The 22,893-nt window shown below is 41.0% G+C and overlaps 1 protein-coding gene across 2 annotated transcripts; it reads left to right on the top strand.

Annotated features, from left to right (window-relative positions):
* The first annotated feature begins 486 nt into the window (after positions 1-486).
* Positions 487-20,894, top strand: ZNF483 (zinc finger protein 483). 2 transcript variants are annotated; one of them, XM_029920073.1, is made up of 6 exons: positions 487-552; positions 2,394-2,934; positions 4,566-4,654; positions 5,626-5,752; positions 6,134-6,229; positions 10,833-20,894. In XM_029920073.1, the coding sequence occupies exons 2-6, from the start codon at positions 2,547-2,549 to the stop codon at positions 12,380-12,382; spliced, it is 2,250 nt and encodes a 749-aa protein (XP_029775933.1). In that variant the 5' UTR covers positions 487-552; positions 2,394-2,546; the 3' UTR covers positions 12,383-20,894. The 2 variants fall into 2 exon arrangements, with proteins under 2 accessions (XP_029775933.1, XP_029775934.1); XM_029920074.1 differs by lacking the exon at positions 487-552 and adding an exon at positions 712-777.
* Positions 20,895-22,893: the final 1,999 nt, after the last annotated feature.

Genomic DNA, 22,893 nt, shown 5'->3' with positions numbered 1-22,893 from the left:
ATAGACAAGGGGAGAGAAGTGCATTCAACAGGCTATTGTTATAATCCAGAGGAGGCATGACGGTGGTTTGCACCATGGTGGCAGGTGTCAAAGTCATAAAATTAATATTTGTTAAATTCGAGTTGCGGTATTAATTATGGCTTACATAGAATGCATCACTAATGTGCTTCTGCAGTGGGTTTTCCCAGCCTGAATTTCAGGGGAGGGTAGGAAGAGGAAGAGGGAGGGATGGTTTGAGGTTACCTAGGAGACCGAGCATCATAAATCTGAAAACCTGAGATGGTTCTGGGCCTTTAGGCCTCTGGCGCAGCAATAATTCTGCGGCCGAGCCCACCAGCCGTTTCTCAATGACCATGCGCAACAGGCCAGGTGGGAGCCTATGGAAAACACAGGACTTTCGCAAAGCGGGACAAACGCATTCCGGGAATCGTAGTTCTGCGCCCTTGCGCAGGCGCAGTGGCTCCTCGCGGGCTTGCGCGCGCAGCTCCTGCAGGACCAGCTTCTAGAAGCTCATTGCGGTGCCGTTGGTCCTGACTGCGGGTGCTGATGCAGGTAACGGTTGTCCTGGGCCCCTGATTTGGGGGCTGCAGCCAGGTCCCCCGGCTCTAGGGATGCACCCGCGGCGGGTGCATCCTTGGTGGGGTGGGTGGTTGGGTGGGGAGTCGAGCGATCTCACAGTGCACTCCCCATGCCGCAGCTTCTGGGGGATGTGGGCACTGTCCTGAATGACGGAGCTTTCCTCCATCCCCTCCCTGCGCCCATTCTCCCGCAACTTGGGTACGCGGACATTTTGGGCGGGAAAATTCCTTTATGTGTGTGCGTGGGGGAAGGGAGCAGTGCGGTGACTGTAGGATGTTTAGCAGCATCCCTGGGTCTACCAGCTAGGTGGGTACCACTAGCACTCCTCCTCCAGTCGTGATAACCAGAACGTCTAACAGCCGCCCCCCCGCCACCCGCTTTGAGAACTTTTTCCTGCCTGCGTCACATTTTCTCGGGGCCTCAATTGTAGACTCCCTGGAGACCTAAACGAGTGTCTTAGTCACTGCAGAGCCTCAGGTGCTCAGCGCGGCGTACCGTGGTAGATGCCTAATATTTGGAGAAGGAGTGAATGACGTCATGTATACGTGAGTGCTGAGCTCTATGCTCAGAGGTGGGGAATTATCGGTATAGTTGGCAATAGGAGGAGAGGACTTTTCACTTGCCACATTGTAGTACATCTCAGACTGTATTTTTATCTCCTGGGTGCTCTCTGAGGGTGGGGATCCTGCCCGATCTGTCCACGCTTGTCTTAATAGTGTCCTGATCTTCAGTTACTTGCAGAATGAAAGTATGTGTGTAACACACGATAGACTCTGTGCGAAAGAGCACTTGAGGATCAAAGAAAGCTTTGTGCAAGAGGTGACAGTTGAAAGGAGTCGTTTTGAAGGATGAGTAGAAGTTTAGGAGAGGGAGAGAAGGCAGCATTCCTAAGAGAGGGAACGGCACTAGTGCAAAGGGTGGAAGAGGATATGGCCTTTTTTTTTTTTTTTTTTTTTTAATGGCTGCAGCACCCATCAGGAGCAGCTAGAGCTCAAGAGGCGAGGTCCTCAGGGCAGGGTCTCTAGATAATCCATACATGGCCTCTGCATTGAATTTCACCTTGAGACAGTTGGGGAGTAATAGGACCCTATTTTGCAAATTAGAAGGAATCCTCAGACTGCAGTGTGAGACTGGATTGAAAAAACTGTACATTTGTAGTTTAAGTAGGATCAGGGCACCTGGGTGGCTCAGTCGGTTCAGGGTCCAACTTCGGCTCAGGTCATGATATTGTGGTTGGTTGAGTTCAAGCCCCACATTGGGCTCTGTGCTGACAGCTTGAAGCCTGGAGCTTGCTTCAGATTCTGTGTCTCCCTCTCTCTTCTGCTTCTTTCCCACTCACATTCTGCCTCTCTCTCCCTCTCAACAATAAATAAACATTTTTAAAAGAAACCACAATAGAATGGAGAGGTCTTTAGGAAATAAAACTGCCAGAAGTTGGTTGGTGATTGTGTGAAAAAAATTTGAGAGGCAGATACGAAATCGGGCTTCTGAGTGAAGTGCCTGGAAATGTGTGGCCATTCACAGCAGCGGGACAGGATGTTGCATAAATTTGTGACTGGATTCTCCTGTAGCAGTGCACCTTTTCTGATGTGTTTTGCTTATGAGGCATCTTTAGTCTGAAGAAACCGTTTCCTTGGTGAATATCTTTAATTACCCTTAAATAACTCCCCAGCTTTTCCCCTGCAAGGAAAATTACTCCTCTAATGTAACAATTGGGCGGGCCTCTGTGTATGTCTATGTCTGTGAACCAAACCAAGAACAATGTTTTCGGGAGTAATTGACTTACCTGCTTAATATCTTCTATTTCTTGACAGTTTCTGCAAGACCATAAGCTGAATGCTGGGAACCCTTGATACTTTGCTGTCCCTAGTGCCTGTCTGTGGACTGTGCTGTTAATTCACCTAGAGTCTAAAGGGGACTGTGTTCCTGCTGGTGATACACATTACAGCTCTAGTACCTTGAACGAGATGACAGCCATCTCCCCAGACCCTCAAACTCTGGCCTTAAGTGAACCAACCAAGGTCCTAAGAATGGATACTCCTGGGGATCAAGAAGCTGTCCAGAGAGGAGACATGACTGACCCAGAGACTTTAAGACAGAGGTTCAGGTGGTTTTGTTACTCGGAAGTGGCTGGACCCAGAAAAGTCCTGAATCAACTCTGGGAGCTCTGCATTCAGTGGCTGAGACCAGACATCCACACGAAAGAACAGATATTAGAGCTTTTGGTGTTTGAGCAATTCCTGACCATTTTGCCTGGGGAGCTCAGGATTTGGGTAAAGTCACAACATCCTGAGAGTAGTGAGGAAGTGGTGACCCTCATAGAGGATTTGACCCAAACACTTGAAGAAAAGGAAGGTGAGAATTATAGATGGCGGGAGGAAGAGGGAGAGATTTCCTCCAGGTGTGAAAGTAAACTCCCCCAAAGAAAGCAGTTGACTGCTAAAATAGGAGTCCAAGTTTGGGGCTGAGGCAGAGTTTGGCTCAGATTCACCTTTTCCTGTAGAATCTTCGGCAAGCTACATAACCTCTCCGAACTTTCATTTTTTTTTTAATCTGTAGAAAAGGGGTTCCCATCTGCTCTAAGTCTTGTGAGGCTAACCGGGACAAGGCATAATACTAGTTCTTTTCTTTTCCCCTTGATAAGAGGGAATCTTAGAACATGGGAGAGAAGGAAATCATCTGAGTGTGTTTGGAAGTCACAAGCATATCCAGCCCAGGCCTCAATTTCTGCCTCCAGTGGGTGTAGGAACACGTTTCCAGAACGGGGCTGCCCGATAGCTGCAGTGATGGAAATGTGTTCTGTACTAGTTTGCGCTCCAGATTGAACATATGTAATGTGGCTAGGACAAATAAGGAATTGAATCTCAAATTAAATTCAAATAGCCATACGTGGTGAGCAGCTACCCTATTGGATAGTACAGTTCCGCAGCCTTAGGAGAGGAACAGTTGACTTACATTTATATAACTACATTCTTATAAATGTATAAAATGTAAACTATGAATTATAACTTATCATTGTACGATATTCATAAAAACACTTCTAGGATGGATAGCCCTTTGAAGGTACGTGGTTCAGCTTTTATAAAGTCTTTCTAATATCCTACAGTGTTCCAATATACGTAGCATATGAATTACCATAAGGCTCCCAATACATACGCACAAGGGTTTGTATTCTACCCAGAGTTCCAGGGTAGGGAAATGGCATTTGCCACCACAGACTTGAATTGTGCTTGTACAGCTAAAGGTTCCTGACTTTTCTCTGACTTGTCTGTCATTGCAGTGTGGTGCTTCTCCAAAATTAGGGCCTATATGGAAGCCTCTGCATAAAGAAGTTCGTGAATTGATTGTTTTAGCCTTTTGTAAGAAGTTTCCTTAAAATAGTCCCTTCTTTCTCTTTGATTATATAATTCTGATTCTTAATTTCTGTTGATTGTCTAATCTACATGCTGCCTAAATGCTTTTCTCTTATTAGAAGGGCTGTTGACATCTCCAGGTATGTAATATAGTTAGTTGATATGTTCAGATTCCTGATTTCTGTCTTTAGGAATGTGCTGGTGACCTCAGAAGAGAAGTCTGTTCCTGAGGCCAGCTTTGTTCTTTCATTCAGTTAATGACTCTTTACACGGCATTGTGCTAGGACTATAAAGAAAACAAATTAACACATAAAACAAAATGCTGTTTTACCTTAAAACATCCTATGAGTATTTTTAAAAGATTAGTATGCCATTTAAATTCATTAAAACTATAGGTGTATGGATTGAATGGAATCCGTTATTGTGAGCTTCGGAATTGAACCAGACTATTTAATGGGGTAGGGAAAAGAGCTTGAGTTTTAAAAGGAGAGTGTATCTGTGGCTTTTATCTCTGTTTTAAAGAGTGGGGGGGAAACTCTTTGTTCTGAAATTTTTCTCCAAAGAGACCTCTAAGGATTTCTAGTCTGAGGAATGCATTTGAAAGATTAGAGTGTTCTTTTTCCCCCTTCCTAGATCCAGCTTCTCAAGAGTCTGTTGTTTCCCAAGAAGAGAACCCGGAAGAAAATAAAATGGTTTCTGTCCTTCCAAGCGCTGAGTCCCGGGTAAGCTTCCCTTCACTGGTTTTCATTCTTAGGTGAATACTTAGTGAGCTCCTACGGAGAAGTATACAAATACTAGAGGAAAGAAGACAACCTCTTTTTCTTCACATTCTTTCAGCTCTTTCTTCAGATGCTATTTTATTTCAGTACCAGAATTTGTCACAGGTCTGATGCTAATAAAAATAATAGCTCTGTGGGGCACCTGGGTGGCTCAGTTGGTTAAGCATGGGACTTCAGCTCAGGTCATGATCTCGCTGCTCTTGAGTTCGAGCCCCACGTTGGGCTCTGTGCTGACAGCTCAGAGCGTAGAGACTGCTTTGGATTCTGTGTGTGTGTGTGTGTGTGTGTGTGTGTGTGTGTGTGTCTGCCCCCCCTGCTCGTGCGCTCGCTCGCTCTCTCTCTCTCTCTCTCTCTCTCTCAGAAATAAACATTTTTTTAATTATAAAAAAATTAAAAAATTTACTAAAATTCTAAAAGTATTTTGGCAAAATTAGTCAAGTGGAAATAAGGTTATATTTTCTTAACACAAAAAATCTCCAGCTGAACAGTGTTGGGAAATAAAAAGCAACTCTCAAAATGCCTATGAAAAGATATGGATGTCTAATCATGCTACTGTTGATGAGTATTTCTTGAATATTCTAGCCAGTGCAGTAAGATAAAAAGGAAATGAGGTAAGTATTGGTGTGAAAGTGACAAATGTGTGTTATTTGCAGATAACATGGTCTATTTGTAAGCCTCTGAGAATCAACTGAATAAGTACTAAAACTCATAATAGTTGGGAAAAGTGGCTGGTTACAAATCAATAAGCTTCCTGTAGACCAATCATTACTGGTTGTAAATAAGAATTTTTTACAGTAGTAAATAATACTGCTAAAATACTGATAATGGCTTCCAAAAGTATGTCCAGTTCTTAAATCCCTGGAACCGGTGAAAGTTAAGCCAGTGCAAAAAACTCTATTTCTTGTGTTTGTTAGGAATCCATAACATTCAAGGATGTGGCTGTGAGCTTTTCCAGAGGAGAGTGGAGGAGACTGGAGCCTTTTCAGAAGGAGCTCTTTAAGGAAGTGCTACTGGAAAACTTTAGGAACCTAGAATTTCTGGGTAAAGATATCTCTTCATCATATAACTTATAAGCTGCATGTCATTTTGTTCACTGTTACTGAAAGGTAAATGCTATGAACTGTTTTGGCTGGGCATTCTGGGCTGATCATGACTGATCCTAAAAGTAGGTTCTGAAAATGTACTGTTCTGCATTGTTTTCTCCAAAAAAAGAGTTTCTGCTTCATTGGGTTGGAGATGTTGAGTATCGCTGTGCTGTCATCAAGGACGTCCCTTCCCTGGTTTTCGCCTCGTGTTCCAGTGCTCATGTCTGTGTGTTAAAACCTCTTCTCTTCCCTGGAGAACCAAGGCTGTGTGTGGATGTTGGAACATCTTTGTTCTATGCAGAAAACAGTCATTTGCTATTCTTTTCTCTCTGAGCAGGCTTTGCAGTTTCCACATTAGATTTGATTTCCCAATTTAAGTGGGTTGAACTGCCATGGCTGCTGGAAAAAGAAGTCTCAAAAGGCTCCAGACCAGGTGAGTTGGTGAAAAGCAGACAAAGAAATTAAAACAGTTGTTTAACCAAGCCCTTTGTGAAGAGCCTTTGAAATGTTGGGTGGGCTAGAGGCTAAAATGGACAGGTGATTAGAAGATAGCCCCCGCCTTCCTGGAATATTCATGTTAGTGCGGAGACTGTTAGTGTGGGTCCTCTGAGAAGCAGATGCCAAGACATGATTGGCTGTGCCAGAGACTTACGGGGGAGAATTCCAGTGAAGGAAAATGGGGCTCACTGGAAGAGGCTGGGGAGCTGTCGGAGATGATGTGAGCGTAACGCCTGTGAATGAGCGAGGGAAGGGAGAAACCTTGGGTAGGGGTCGTCTGAGACTGAAGTGCTGCTTAAGAAAGCTTTGGCAACGGGGTGCCTGGATGGCTCAATTGGTTGAGCATCCAACTCTTGATTTTGGGTCAGGTCATGATTTCACCATTTGTGAGCTTGAGTCCCGTATCGGGCTCGGGCTCTGTGCTGACAGCATGGAGGCTGCTTGGGTCTCTCTCTCTCTCTCTCTCTCTCTCTCTCTCTCTCTCTCTCTCTCTCTCTCTCTGTTCTTACCCCACTTATGCTCTCTCTCAAAATAAACAAAGCAAATAAACTTTAAAAAGTTAACGGCAAGGGCAAAATCTGGAATCACCTGCCTGTCAGAATGCGGAGTCTCATGAAAAATGGGCCTGCCCAAGTGTCCCTGCTGCACGTGCCGTGGACTGGGAGCAGCTTACGGGAAAGTGGCCATGGCGTGAAAGCGGTGGCGGAGATTCAGGGCAGCTGCAGGGGCTAGGAAGCGAGCGCCGCAGAGTTGGAGATCTGCGAAGTGCCTTGCTGTGGGTGCTACGATACGGGTGTCAGAACAAAAGGTGTTAGTAATGGGAAGTGTGGCATAATAACGCATATAAGGACAATGGGAAATACAGGAGCAATGGTTTATTTCTCATTTAAGTTGGATCTTGAAGGATAAGTAGGAATTTATCCAGTGGACAATATGTAGCATATAATCTCTTTTTTGTTGAAAAAAATTACATGTACAGATATATATTTAAATATGTAGATATACATTTTTTTTTAACGTCTGGAGAACTTTTGTGTTCACTTTGGTTATCTCTGAGAGATTACATTTTTTTCTTTGTCCTTCTTTTATATTTAACAATAAATAGAGGCGCCTTGGTGGCTCAATTGGCTCAAAACGTCTTGACTTCGGCTTGATTTCATGGTTTGTGGGTTTGAGCCCCGCATCAGGCTCTGTGCTGACAGCTAGCTCAGAGCCTGGAGGCTATCTTTGGATTCTGTGTCTCCCTCTCTTTCTGACCTTCTCCTGCTCACACTGTATCTCTCTCTCTCAAAAATAAAGAAAACATTAAAAAATTAAAAACAATATATTAAATTTACATTTTAAAAGTTTATTAAATTTTTTATTTTAAAGAAAAAAAATTCACTTAGCTTTATTCCACCTTTTATATAAATAATTTTTTATAAAGTTCATTTACTTTGAGAGAGACATCATGAGGTGGCGAGGGGCAAAGAGAGAGAGAATCCTGAGGAGGGTCCACAGGGGCAGCACAGAGCCTGACATGGGGCTCAAACTCACGAAACCGTGAGAGTGGCCTGAACCAAAATGAAGAATTGGATGCTTAACCAACTAAGCTACCCAAGGTCTATTCCATCTTTTAAATTTTTATTTTATTTTTCATATTTTTATTTAATTTTCAAAGAGAGAGAGAGAGACAGCATGAGCAGGGAAGGGGTAGAGAGAGAGGGAGACACAGAATCCAAAGGAGGCCCCAGGCTACAAGCTGTCGGCACAGAGTCCGACACAGGGCACAAACCCACAAACTGTGAGATCACGACCTGAGCTGAAGTCCTGCGCCTCACCGACTGAGCCACTCGGGTGCCCCATCTCTACTCCATCTTAACCAAAGTCAACCTATTGGCTCTTTTCGGTATAGATACATGAATAAAGATTATTATGTTTAATATAAATGGTATAAATATGTGCCCCTCTGCCCCAGAATTATGTAGATTCCACTTTGTTTAAAAAGTTACATACAACAGACAGAAGAAAAAACTTTGATGGACAAAGCAGAGTCAGTAGCTAATAACTTATAAAATACCTCAGCAAATCAGCAAGGAACTGATTGTTCTAATGCTGAGTCTGTTAGAAAAGTGGGTGAAGAACTTGAGCGGATAGGTGACAAATTAAAAATAACTGACAAAGCTGAAATGTACAAGGTTGCAAACCTGAAAAAAAGTTCCAAGTCAATGGTCAGTAGTGAAATATACATTTAAAGCAGCAGATCTAATTATTATCCGTCAAGTTTGTAAAGATTTAAAGAAAGATCATTTTGAATGGATGAAGAAGATGTGGTGTATATATACACACAATGGAGCACTACATGGCAATGAGAAAGCATGAAATCTGGCCATTTGTAGCAAAGTGGAGGGACCTGGAGGGTGTCATGCTGAGCGAAATAAGTCAGGCAGAGAAGGACAGAAACCATATGTTTGCACTCATAGGTCTAACAGGAGAAACCTAACGGGACCATGGGAAGGGAAAGGAGTGGAAAAAAAGTTAGGGAGAGGGAGGGAGGCAAATCATGGGAGACTCTTGAATACTGAAAACAAACAGGGCTAAAGAGGGAGGGGGGAAGGGGAAAGCGGGTGATGGTCATGGAGAGGGGCACTTGTGGGGAAGAGCACTGGGTGTTATATGGAAACCAACTTGGTAATAAACTAATTAAAAAAATAAAGCTAGAAAAAGAAAGAAAGAAAACAAGAAAGATCATTTGATCAGAGAGGAGTACTCGGGTACTTATGTTCATCCTGTCTCATATGGTGGTAAAACTTTTCTACCCTTGGTTCAGTAACTCCATTTTTATGACTATTTTCTGAGGAAATATTAATCATATGATAAACCTTCAGTATGGGAAAGACTCAACTGTAATGCATCTAAATGATGAATTATTACTGGTTCAGATTATTCTTATGAAGACTTATCAGTGCGATGGGAAGGAATTATGAATGAAAATAACACTACATGTTATACATGGTTTTATGTTTAAATGTATAGGAAAGCCTTGTTTAAAAACATTTATTTATTTTTGAGAGACAGAGCATGAACAGGGGAGGGGCAGAGAGATGGACACACAGAATCTAAAGCAGGCTCCAGGCTCTGAGCTGTCAGCACAGAGCCTGATGCGGGGGCTTGAACTCAGGAGCTGTGAGATTCTGACCTGAGCTGAAGTTGGCGATTAACCACTTTAACTTAATAAAGCCAGGTGCCCCAAGTTTTATTCTAAAATATAGAGAAAATTTTATTTAAAAAGTACACAGAGTTTTTAACAGTGGTTAGTTTCTGGGTAAAGTTAACTCTTTAAAAAATAGTTTCATGAGGGGCATGTGTATGGCTTTGTCAGTTAAGGCATCTGACTCTTGGTTTTGGCTCAGGTTGTGATCTCATGGTTTGTGAATTTGAACCCTTCATCCAGCTTGGGCTACTCTCGCTCTCTTTCTCTCTCTGCCCCTCCCCCAACTGTGTTCACCCTCTCTCTCACTCAAACATTAAAATAATAATAATAATAGTTTTATAAAAGTGACAGGGTGATCTCATGATTAAGAGCCAAGTTGAATTATAATGGCTAGTAAATGAATCCAAAGTACTGAGAAGAGTAAATAGAATATGGTATTAGAGAAGGCTGTAGAGACTGTGGGACTTGAACCCAAGGCCCTGTCAAATTTATGTGCTTGTAATAGTGAATAGTGAATGCTTGGAATTGCATTTGAGGTAGTATGAAGACTGAGAGAATAGGATTGAGAACACCATAGTGTGGTAGAGACAGAATGGATGCCTGAGTAGAGTGTATCCATAAGATTGATGGGCCAGACTGTGGTAAGCTGTGAAAGTCTAGCGTAGTTGACATTGTGTGTCTATGATGTGATTAATATTTTCTATGAACTTAGTGCTATTTAGCTGCTTTGAGAAGCAGTATGGTAGAGGGATCAAAAGTATGGGCTTTGATGAATAAACATTAAAAAAAATAAAATGATTAATAAATTACCTGCTTTGGGGCCAGACTAGATTAAAATCTGCCACTGACAATACATGTGACTTTGGGTAAGCTCCTTACATTCCATGTGAATAGGTTGTCACATCCACAAAACAGGGATAATCACAGGACCCACTTTATAGGGTTGTTGTGAAGATTAAGTGAAATACAAGTGCCTGATGTGGGACCTGGCATTTACTAAGTATTCAATAAATGTTTGCACTGTCATTGTTTGGAAAGAGGTAGATTAGAACTAGAGAGAGTAAGGTTGGACCTGTTATAGAAATTTGAAATGAGGGTGAGAACATGCATCTTTATTCTAACTATAAAGTACAAACTCTTCATTTTCCTCAGTATTTTCCCTAACCCTTTATTTACCTAGTTTCCGTATATTACTTTTTTCTTCTCTGTTTTGTAAGATTCTGAGAACCATCCAAACCATGCTCCTACTGTTCATAGTCATTACTAACTCTGTTCCTGTTTCAGTCCCGAGTATGGTAGCTTCCTTTATTGCAACAGGACATACCCTATTTATTATTTCTTTTAGAGTGTGAACCTAGAGGTGAATTGAAGGAATCCTTTGGAAATCAAGATACTCTCCTGGATGAATCAACTTTAAATAAAATAATAGAAAGATGCCTAATGGGTGGGGATCATGGCTTGACGGGAGAATCCCGGAAGCGTAGCAGTAAGGAACATTCACAAGTCGCAGTCACACAAAAGAAAACTCATGGGAGAGGCAGTAAGGGTGAGGAATTTGACCCAGAAAAGAGCCCATTTGGAAGTAATTTCAGACAAACTTCAGACATCATTAAACATCTGAGAGTCTACTTAAGGAAGAAATCTCGGAAGTATAATGAATGCAAGAAACCCTTCAGTTTTCATTCAGACCTTATGAACCGCAAAGAACACACTGGAGAAAAGCCCCGGAAATGTAATGAAGGCAGGAAAGGCCTAGGTCACTCTTCATCTCTTACTGAACATCCAAAACATCAGAAAATAGGGAAGAATTTGGGGAGGAAGGCCCAGAAATGCAGTAACTGTGGGATAGCCTTTACACGATGCTTGTCCCTTTATAGGAAAAGAAAGTGCAGTATATGTGAAAAATGTTGGAAAAATTTACATCAAGATGCAACCTCAGATAAAGATGAGGCAGCTGAGGTGGGAGAGAAAACCCACAAATGTAGCAAATGTGGAAAAGCCTTCGGCTATAGTGCCTCCCTCACCAAACATAGTCGAATTCACACAGGGGAAAAACCCTATATGTGCAACGAATGTGGAAAAGCTTTCAGTGACAGTTCATCCCTCACGCCACATCATAGAACTCATAGTGGAGAGAAACCCTACAAATGTGATGATTGTGGAAAAACTTTCACCCTGAGTGCCCACCTCATTAAACACCAGAGAGTTCATACTGGAGAAAAACCCTACAAATGTAAAGAATGTGGGAGACCCTTCAGCGACAGTTCATCTCTTATTCAACATCAGCGAATTCATACTGGAGAAAAACCCTACACGTGTAACAATTGTGGAAAGTCCTTCAGTCACAGCTCATCCCTTTCCAAGCATCAGAGGATTCATACTGGAGAGAAACCCTATAAATGTGGTGAATGTGGAAAAGCCTTTAGACAGAATTCTTGCCTTACTCGACATCAGAGAATCCACACTGGAGAAAAACCCTATTTGTGCAATGACTGTGGGATGACTTTCAGCCATTTTACATCTGTCATTTATCATCAGAGGCTTCATTCGGGAGAGAAACCCTACAAGTGTACCCAGTGTGAGAAAGCCTTCCCTACCCATTCGCTCCTCAGTCGTCATCAGAGAATTCATACTGGCGTAAAACCTTATAAGTGTAAAGAGTGTGGAAAATCATTCAGTCAGAGTTCATCTCTCAATGAACATCATCGAATTCATACTGGAGAGAAGCCCTATGAATGTGACTACTGCGGAGCAACCTTCAGCCGGAGCTCAATCCTGGTGGAACATCTAAAGATCCATACCGGAAGGAGAGAATATGAATGTAACGAATGTGAAAAGACATTTAAGAGTAACTCAGGCCTCATCAGACATCGGGGATTTCACTCTGGAGAGTAATTCTTGAAATACTGTAAGGGGGTGGGGGGAGGCGAGGGGGGTGGAATCTCACGAAATTATCCCTTATTATAAATCTGGGGTGTAAACTACCACAGCATTGATCTGCAGCCACAACTTTGATGGGTTGGCAGCTAGGAAAATACTTTTTCCCATGCACACTTCTTTAGCAAATCATAATTGGGGTTGGTAAAGTCACACTGAAAGTGAAGAACGCAGGACAACATGACTAATAATTCTAAAAGGCCAAATGTAAATGTAAAAAGAAGAGGTGCACGGGACCCACTTTTTTTTTCCCCAAGAAGTTTCTCTCTCTTAGGTTCTAGCAAGAACTGGTTGAGTTCTGTTTCAGTTTGTCAACCAGTTTGCTATGTCACCGTGGGGCGCATCATTTGCCCTTTCTTAATTTGTTTCTTTATTGGTAAAATGAATGGACTGGGTTTCATGATTTCTAAGTTTACCTGTAATCCTGTCTGAAGCTGTGGGAATAAGCTTAACACTTGATTCATTGGAATTTTCAAGTTTCTGTGGTAGGATTACTCACTTAAGATCCTGAGCTTCTAGCTTAGTGAGAATGAAGTACACTCTTTGAATACTTGAATACATTGGAATTTTCAAGTTTCTGTGCTAGGAAATTACTCACTTAAGATCTAGCTTCTAGCTTAGTGAGAATGAAATCTACTCGTTGAATATTTGACGCCGAATCCCGATTATCTGCAGGAACAAGTCAGTGAAGCTCACACAAGTGTGTCTTCAGGAAGTGCTTTAATTGGACAAAGTACCCCAACCTGTTTTTTCCTCTGGGCTTTGCGTAAGGGGCTTAGGAATCTTGAGGACGTTCATTGGAGCCATCTCAGCCAAGGGAGTCCTAGGAAAATAGGTTGGGGCTGGGGGGGGGGGGGGTAGGAAAGGAAACGGGTGCTGAAAGCAGAGCTATTCTGGATGAATTGTCTTTTGCAAAATAGAATTATATTTTTTTAAAAGTTTGCTCAAAGTAAGTACAGCTCCTTGTAATTGGAGTGCAAACATTGTGTATGGCAAAGGTCGCAAGCTAAGAATGGGCCATTTGATATGTTTTAGTTGACCTGCACAGTAAGAGGTGTGTGTATGTGTGTTTGTGGAGTTGTCCCCATTTAAAATTTAGATTTTATATTTTTAAGAAAATGCTTGCCTTGAAAAATTGCAAGGGCTGACCACACTGGCCCATGTTTCAGTGGGAGTAGTCAGCTTGCTGCCTTTACATGGGGAATCCACTCTTCTACTTGTCAAGTTCTCTCATTGATAGGACCTGACTTCCTCCATATAGGAACATGATGTTATGTTCCCCTACCATCTGGAAAACGCATATTCTAACATCTAAAGGGACTCTATTGAGTCTTGAACTCAAGAAAAGAATGTAGAAATCCCACAAAATATCTTTTCAGTTACATTTTTTTGTTGAAATTAGACCTGAAAGAAATAGAGTGTGCAGATATTAGTTGATCATTCTTTAGAAATTTCATTGGTGGAGTGTGAAGAAGAATTTCTAACTGAAAAAGCAACACCCTAAGTCAGTTACTGAGTTAGGTCTCAAGTGATAGGGTTCTGCAGGTGCCCTACTGATTGAACAGTGGCACCAAAAAGTTCCTCAAGTTGAAATTTGAGGCAGCTGTTACATGAAAGAGAATGAAACCAGAAAACTTAACGGCTTATGGAAGATCTTTCATGCTTATTGGAGACTCAGCAATATTTGCTGTGATTTAATGGGTGTGGGTTAGCATTGCTACCTCTGGATAATTCTTTTGATTTCTTCCTGTACCCCAACTCTCCCCACCCCCAAGCTTGTAGTTCAGATACTGTTGAATGGTGAATTGATCTGCATAATTTGTTGCTCAGTGGACCAACCAGAGACATTCTAGCCATGAAAGGAATATCGTTTATGAGAAACATTCATCATGGTCTAAACGTTTTTTTTGTGAAGATGGATAAACCCTGGTTTCTTTTTTCAGAAAGATACAATGTGTAAAGGGAAGTATGTAAAAATCTTGAGAAGAGGGTTGTTTCAAAATGTTTACTAGTGCATTCTCCAGCATTCATAAGAGGATGTTTTATAGCATTATTAGTTGGGAATCTGGGACATAGTTTTTTTTAACAAGTTTATTGGGGTGTAAGTTACATCTAAAAATTTCAAGGGTACAATTGAGTGAGCTTTGGCAGATTCGCTGAGTTGTGCAATCATCACCATAATCCATTTTTAGAACATTTTATAACCTTGGCTCCCTCGTGCCCACTTGCAGTTAATCCCTGTCCCTGCCCTTAGCCCCAGGCAGCCGGTCATCAGTGTACGCTGTTTGTATAGAATTGATTTTTCTGGACATTTTATACAAATGAGGTCGTATGCAGTCTTTTGTTTTCCATTAACATGTTTCTGATTTTATATTATAGTATATCAGCCTGTTATTTTTATTATTAAATAAACCCTATTTTATGGGTACACCCTATTTTGTCCATTCACCAGTTGAAGGACATTTGGGTTGTTTACAATTTTTGGCTGTTAAAAATAATGCTGCTTTGAACATTGATGTGTAAGACTTTCTGTGGACATGTTTTCTAGATGCCTGAGTGACTGACTCATCTGGTAAGTTTTTTGTTTTTTTTATAAGAAATTGCCAAATTGTTTTCTCAAGTAAGTACATAATGTTACATTCTGAGCAGCACTGTATGGTCCCCTATAATCTGGGAAATATAGATCCTAAAATCTAAAGAGATTGACAGTAAAATTTAGGAAAAGAATGTAAACATCATATAGAGTAACTCTTCAGTTAAGTTTTCTTTGTGAAATTACACTTCAGAGGAATAGAGTGTGTAGATATTAGTGGATTTCTTTCTTAAGAATTTCATTGGCAGAGTCTGAATAATAATTTGTAACTGATGAGGCAGCAAAAGCCCTGAGGTCTGACAGGTACCTCTACATCCTCATAACCCTTGTTACAGTGTCCTTTTTTTTGTTTCTGTTTTTAATGTTTTTATTTATTTTTGAGGTAGAGAGAGACAGCATGAGCAGGGGAGGGTCAGAGAGCGAAGGAGCCACAATTCTGGATGCCATTAAGAACATCTGGGGAGAACTGACAGTAGGGACTCTATTTCACATCACTAACAAGAGTCAAAATGGTGGAAACAACCCAAATGTCTGTGGATGGACGAATAAACAAAATATAGCACATCCATACAATGGAGTATTATTCAGTGACACATACTGTATCACGAATCTCAAAAACGTGCTAAGTGAAAGAACTCAGCTTTCAGAGAATTGAGGGGACTTAGGGCCTTGCTCTGGATTAGGCTTTGGCTCAAAGGAATGTGATTGGTTTGATCTCCAAATCGCAATAAAGCCGCCTTGCTTTCTGATCATTCACATACTCACAGGAGCAGGGCTTTTCATTTCCTTCAGAAACGTTTCCATTGCATTCACAACTTGGCTGCCCGGTGCAAGAGGCCTAGCTCTTGATGGAAAGTGAGAAATGTGTGACTCTTCCTTTCAGTTGAGCACTTACAAGTCACTAGAGGGTTATTCATTGGCCTAATTTCAGTATTGTTGTGTCTCAGGGAATAAGGAGGCTGGAGGAGAGGGAGGGGGCCGGGGGGTCGATAGAGCAGTCAGAAACAGGCACGTTTATCATTTGAGTTTGTTGTCTTATGTGGGTGTGGTTTGTGGCACCCCAGGACAATTGTATTAGTAACATCAAGGATCACTGAACATAGTTTATACCATAACAGCTATAATAATCATGGGAAGGTTTACAATTTTGTGAGATTTCCCAAAATGTGGCACATAAAGTGCCAAAGCAAATGCTGTTGGAAAAATGGTGTCAGTAGACTCGCTCAACACAAGGTTGCCACAGACCTTCAGTCTGTAAAACCAACAAACAAAAAACACCACATGCTATCTGTGAGGCACAATTAAATGAGATACGCCTAGGTTCATTTTCACAAATGCTACATTTATTAATGCTTCATATATACAGTGCACTTTAAGAGATGAGATGAATAATAAATATTCGCCAGAATATTCCTGCAGAAATCCAGTCGTGTGTAAGACTGATGGGTGTTGGAGGGGAGGTAGGATGCACGTCAACAGTGTGGTTGCAATTAACAACAAAAAGGAATTGTGTTCAGTACTAAACAGAGCATGTGGGAGCGCCCAGGAAGGTGGCGCTGACGCTTGGGCATAGGAGTCTCGTGTGCGCCTTGCTGCCACAGTGCAGGCCCTGAATTGTAAAGACCTTTTTTTCCAGCCCTGGTAAGGAGTTTGTGTTTTGTTACCAGGGCAGTGCAGAACTATTGGAGGCTCTTCACGTGTGCGTGTTTGCTAATAGAGAAATTCTATTTTTGCTGTGTTTTTGTTTTGTGTTTTCCTCAGAATTGTTTCTCCAGTGTGGAACTGCTTGACACAAAGAGAAACATTTTAAGATTCTGAAAATACACTGTCAAATTGTTGTCCGTAAAGGATAGCACATTCGTAGGGTCTCTCCCTATGAGAAATATGGATGTCTCTGTAGATCTAAGGGAACTTTTTCCCAAACCAGGGCACTTGTGAAATGTCTCTCCTGAGTTAATCTGATGCTTAGTAAGTTGCAAATTACTAGCAAAGTAATTTTTTCCAATATTTTCTACCTGAGAACATTGGTGAGATCTCCCTGCTGGGCTCTCTCACAGGTTCTAAGGTTGAGAGATTCTTTCAGGTTAGAGTCCTCAGGTGTCTCTCCCTGTAGAGTGGTCCTAATAATTTACAAGCTTTGGTAAATATCTGTAGCTCTTTGGGGGGGGGGTGTCATTGGTGTTCAAGATGTTAGTCAAGGTGTCTCCTATAAAATGGGACCAAGGAGAGCATTCACCTCTAAAGTAGTTATTAATTGGATGCGTAGTCCTTGACTTTTTCTCTTTGAAGAATCTTCATTTTTCTCACTGGATTTGCCAGCCTCATCAGAACCTTTCTTTAGATCCCAAAACGTCTTTAAGGCCGTTGTTCTAAAGGTTTTGTCTAGCAAGTGTGACCTCAGGGCTTCCTGAGGTACATTTTCTGTTGGTTTGTTTTATTCCTTTGAATGGATCGTACTTTTTTGGTCCTTTGTATGCCTTGTGATTTTTTTGTTGTTGTTGAAAACTCAGCATTTGAATCTGATGGTATGGTCGCCCTGGAAACCAGGCTTTCCCTCTTTTCAGAGTTGTTTCAGTGTGCCCCTGTGCTGGGGAAGAGTCTGTGGTGAATGCTCAAACTTTTCTCAGCTCTCTCTTGACTTGTGTTTCCCTGGGCCGAGTCTGTGGTATTCTACGTTCTCCCATGTATCAGTTGTTTTGGTCAGTGTCCAAAAAAACAACCCAGATCCTGTCGCTTAATCGTCTGAAAGCTGCTCGAGCCCGCAGGGGTGGGGAGAATGGTGGTTGACTTCTGTGCTCTTCCTTCGCGATCAGAAGCGGCCACCCACGGTCAGAACCCAGAACTTCAATATTTAGAGACAGAGGTTTCTATTGCTTTCTCTGGCCCCACCAAGCCCAGCTACAGATGTGGGTTTCGTCTCCACAGCTGCCTACCCCTGGGCTGGCCAGTAGAGAGTGAGTGGCTCCTACTGTCCCGAAAGCCAGAATCTACCACTAATCATTGCCGTTTACCAGTCAAGAGTTCCCCTGGGGGCCATGTTTTAAAACAGACTTGCTCTATTCCAGAATAATCTCTTGATATCTTCTCCCAGTACAATTGTTGTTTACATGGAGAGATTGATTCCTGGCTCTTCTCCGCCATCTTCCCTCATATCACTTGCATCATGCCTTTGATCTTCATCTTGCTTTCTGGAAATTTTTTTTAGTTTTATCTTCCAACTCTACTACTGAATGTTTTGAATGCTTTATTTCTGTTGTCACATTTATAATTCTAACTGCATTTTCTGATTCTCTGTCCCTTTATTATTTCATGGGTGAATTTTTTTTTCTCGGAGAATGCTAATATAGTGTCTTTATTCCATGTTCTTCTGCTTCCTGCCTTATCTGTCTTTCCTCTGAGTTGTTTTTTCCCTGTTCTCTCTCTTTCACATTGGAGGCTTTCCTCAAATGTCTGGCCAGCTTTGACTGTCTATTCACATTTAAGAAGACGGCTCTAAAGAGCTGACTGGAAGTTACTTCATTTAGTGCAGCACTGTCCAGTAGCATACTGTGAGCCACATACATAATTTCAAATTTTCTCATAGCTACTTCTAAAAAGCAAAGCAGATGAGGTGAACAATATATTTTAGAGACATACTATTTTTTGCATTGTCTCCAGAAGCCAATGTATATTGTATAAAAGTTGCAGGACATCTTGATTCATATACTAAATTTTCCTTTGAAGTACTTGATCCATATTTAGATTTATAAAACTTGAAGAGTAGATTCACCTACTTCTTCCAAACATTATCTTGTTAATATAAATGTACTTAAAGTTTTCTAATAACTGGATCAAATATCAAAAAAATTACTTTGATATTTGCATCCACATTGATGAAACTGTTCATCATTTTATTGGAAGGATTGATTTGATTTTGAAGCACAAGCATATCATTTTGAAAATTACTTAAGTAAATTCATTACTTATGAATTTGTAGATCTTGTGTCCACTCAGTATTACTAACATCAAATTTGGCAAAATATTGTATAAAATGGAAACAAAACTAAATTTATGCAATCAACAAACCATTCTTCACATTTGTCTTTTGTTTTTTGGCAGTCAGCTGATACAAAATACTATTGATTACATTTAAAATTTACATATTGACCAATGTTAGAAAAATGTGTAAAATTGTCATTTTTTATTTGTATTATGAAATGTTTCAATTTTAACTAAATTATTTTACCTACGTAGGTACAACTTCTTCCTGTTCTAAGGAGCTTCAGATTTAGCTTATTCACATGCAGTGTTCTGTTAAGGAGAAATATGAATCACACTGCCACTTTTTGTCCGTGATTATTGAGTATGGAGCATTCCTTTCATTTTAAGAAATCTTAAATTGGAATTCCTAATACAGGAAGTCTTTGTAAAAATTATTATCTAACTCAACCAAGGAACGTTGGTAGAGAACACAAGATCATTAAAAACATTATCCTCATCAATTCCATAACCTGGCAATGATAATTTTATAGTATTTGCACATTATATACTGAAGAATTTTAACATCTGTATTCTTGACTCTTTTCAGAGTCTGCTTGAGAAAACTGAACACAAATATTTTCAATAGTTATCTGGCAATGGAACAAAGCAATGAGGAAACATCATTCTCTTGCTTTAAAACTCTAATACAGCTCGTCTTTTTACTTAACATAACTGGAGTCTCATTCTTATGATAGAACTCATTTTTCTATCTCCAACTGAAACTCTTCTTTGACAGATAGAAAAATGTCAAAAATACCTGTCACGAGTTTGAGTTTTTAGGCTGTGAATCGACATTTCTTTGTAAATTTGGATGTTCTTTGAGACAGAATGTACCAGATTTTCAACGGGCACTGTCTTATACTACACGACTCATCCAAAGCTAAAAGTAAATACTTGGAACTTTTCAAACTTTAAATCAATTGATCTTTGATAGTATTAGACAGTTCTTGTATTCTATGAGCAACTTTGTTTAGAAAGTTAATTGAAATTTCAATTTTTGTAAATGTCTTTTTAAGTCTTTCTCATAGTTTTCTATCTAAATTACCATAACTAACAATTTCTTTTTATCGTCTCTCCATCTAAGATTCTTCGTGTATGTGTTAAAGAATTCAACTATTGTATAGCCGGCCAAGTTTACCAGTTCAAAATCTTGTTGAAAACTGTTTCCATTTTTTTTGATGAAAAGTGCTCATTTCATATAACTAATTTTGTGGATTTTTTTACTGTTAGAATACTTAATCAAACTCACCAGATTGTTGCTGAAAATGACAAATATTAGCTATTATCGTAAATACTGTCTACTGTATCTAACACATTTGTATACAACGAACAGCCTTTTCATTTTGCTGTGCCTGCTGTAAGTTGCAGTGGCCATTCATCATTGAATGTGCACTATACCCTCTTCCCCTTCTGTCTTTACTGTACTAGTTGTAGTACTAGCTTCTGTATTGCACTGAATTCTGCCTCAATAACATGCCTTCATTTTAAAATTTAAATATTTTCCCCTATTTTTTTATCTAGAAAATAGTTATAATTAAAATAGTATCTCGGTCGGTGGTTAGGGTTTGCATAGGTGTCGTCACTGTGCTGTCTGCATAGGTACGCTTTACCGTGCGCTAGCTACACAAGATACCCAAGTAAATACATTGTGATGCTACTTCAGTGCATACAAGAAAATCATCTGAACTGAATCAATCTGTTGATCACTGTCTAGATTGGTGAAGTGTTTATCTGTAATACTAGAAATAATGCACGTTCCTGTACAAGCATTACAGTACAACCACATCCTATGCGATGCAACAGTTAAAGTGAATTGTAGTTCTACAAAAACAATAAAGTTGTGTTCAGTGGAAAACATGGACTCTGCTTCGTTTTTTGAGTCTCAGAATGTGGCACTATCCATATTTGCAGTCCTCAGGCGCCTTCAGCAGCTACCATATTGGACAGTCCAGGGTCGGAGTGAGCAGCGCTAGCCACAGAGAACCCAACAGAGCGAAGTGGCTTAACTAAATAACAAACAGTTCATTTCCCAGGCAGGCGTCCTACATTTTCTTGCATTCCAGCGTTCTGTAAGTATGCCATCTGGAGGTCTGAAGCAGAGAAAGGCAGAATGGGGAACATTCTACAATGTATTTAAGCACTATCCTGGGAATGGCTTAGAACCATGGGTCCCAGATGGGTGCCAAGGTGTCCCGGGTCACTGTAGAGAATTCGTAGGGGATTCCAGGATATTTTAAATTTTAGGGAAACACAGCTATAACTATTGGGTATAGCCAGCTGCTACTATTTTATTGTTTGAAACTTATTTAGCAAATGGAACAGTTTGGTATTTCTTGTGTCCAGAGGCACTGTAAAAAGATTATTGTGATGCTAAGAATGCTCTAAACAAGAAACTTTGGGAACATGTAGCTTAGAAATCACTTCTGTGCTCCCCCATTGGCCAGAAATCAGTCACATGACACTAACTACAAAGGAGGCTGGGAAATTGTCCTCCCCTCATTGTGAGTAGATGAATTGCTTCTGCCATTACTTGTCCTGATCACTATATCCTTTCATTCTCCCTGCCCACCCTCCACCCCCACCCAGTGCATACCTCCTTTCCTCAAGGGAGACAGTCCAAAATGTTGGTCAGTGTTTCCACCTTGAAGCCCAGGATCTCTTGGTTAGAAGCTTGCGTACCTGGGAGCAGCAGGTCAATATGTAGGCTTCAAAGAAGGGTGATTGGGTGTTCGCTTAGATTTTGCCTCGGGGACCCTGAATGTCAGTGTCTGTCTGTCAATCTTGGAACAGTGTAATTTCTCTGTAAGGATCTAGTTTTTCCAGAGAAGGAGCTAATCTGCCAGGGGCTATCCACCTGGCTATTAGGTAATAGGAAGAAGAAATGTTGCATTGTGTGATGGGAGTTGAGTGTTTACCCCCCTTATACAGACTTCCACTTAGTTTGCTTGCAGCCTGGCGAGGTAGGAGTGGCGTTGTGGGCTTGAACTGCTCTTGACACATATTTTCAACCACTAGCTTATTTCTTAGCCCTCGATTGCCTCTCCTCTTCCAGAGTACCTGATGCCTTCACCTCCCAAATTTGTGTAGATTTCACCAGTACCCTTTGAAAGAAAGCAGGCCTTGGGGAACCTGCGTGGCTCAAATCAGTTAAGCATCAAACTCTTGATTTCAGCTCGGGTTATTCACGGTTGGTGAGATCCAGCCCTGCATCGGGCTCTGTGCTGACGACATGGAGCCCGCTTGGGATTCTGTCCCATTTGCTCTGCGCCTCCCCAGCGTGGTCTTGTGGTTCATCAGTTCAGACCCCCCATCAGTCTCTGGGCTGACAGTTCAGGACCCGGAGCCTGCTTCAGATTCTGTGTCTCCCTCTCTCTCTGCTCTTCCCCCACTCACACATTCTCTCAAACATTAAAAAAAAAACTTTTTAATAAAAAAACTAATAAAAGGCAGGTGTGCTTTTTTTTCTGTGCTGACAATAAAAGTTCCTCTAAACAATGTGTCTTCATGTAATATTGTTTGCAGTTACATGTGTATAATTTCTTATAACAGCTCTAATGAGATATAATTCACATCAAAATTTCACCTTTTTTCAGGTTTATAGAGGTAAAAATCAAAATTATATTTAAAGGATACAAAGTGATGATTTGATGTGCATATATACACTGTGACGTTATCCCCGCCCACCACCATGCATTAAGTTAATTAGCATATCCATCACTTTACATGTGTACCATTTATTTAAACGTTTATTTTTGAGAGAGACACAGAGCGTGAGTGGGGGACAGTCAGAGAGAGAGGGAGACACAGAATCAGAAGCAGGCTCCAGGCTCTGAGCAAATGGTCAGCACAGAGCCTG

The sequence above is a fragment of the Suricata suricatta genome, chromosome 13 (genome assembly GCF_006229205.1).
Source record: "Suricata suricatta isolate VVHF042 chromosome 13, meerkat_22Aug2017_6uvM2_HiC, whole genome shotgun sequence".
Lineage (NCBI taxonomy): Eukaryota > Metazoa > Chordata > Mammalia > Carnivora > Herpestidae > Suricata > Suricata suricatta.
This window is presented reverse-complemented; position numbering and strand designations above follow the sequence as displayed.

Bases quoted from the DNA above. Each gene is read 5' to 3' on its own strand.
- ZNF483 (XM_029920073.1), top strand. From the start codon at position 2,547: ATGACAGCCATCTCCCCAGACCCTCAAACTCTGGCCTTAAGTGAACCA. The intron at 4,655-5,625 runs GTAAGCTTCCCT...TGTGTTTGTTAG, and splicing joins TTCCAAGCGCTGAGTCCCGG to GAATCCATAACATTCAAGGA. The intron at 5,753-6,133 runs GTAAAGATATCT...CTCTCTGAGCAG, and splicing joins TAGGAACCTAGAATTTCTGG to GCTTTGCAGTTTCCACATTA.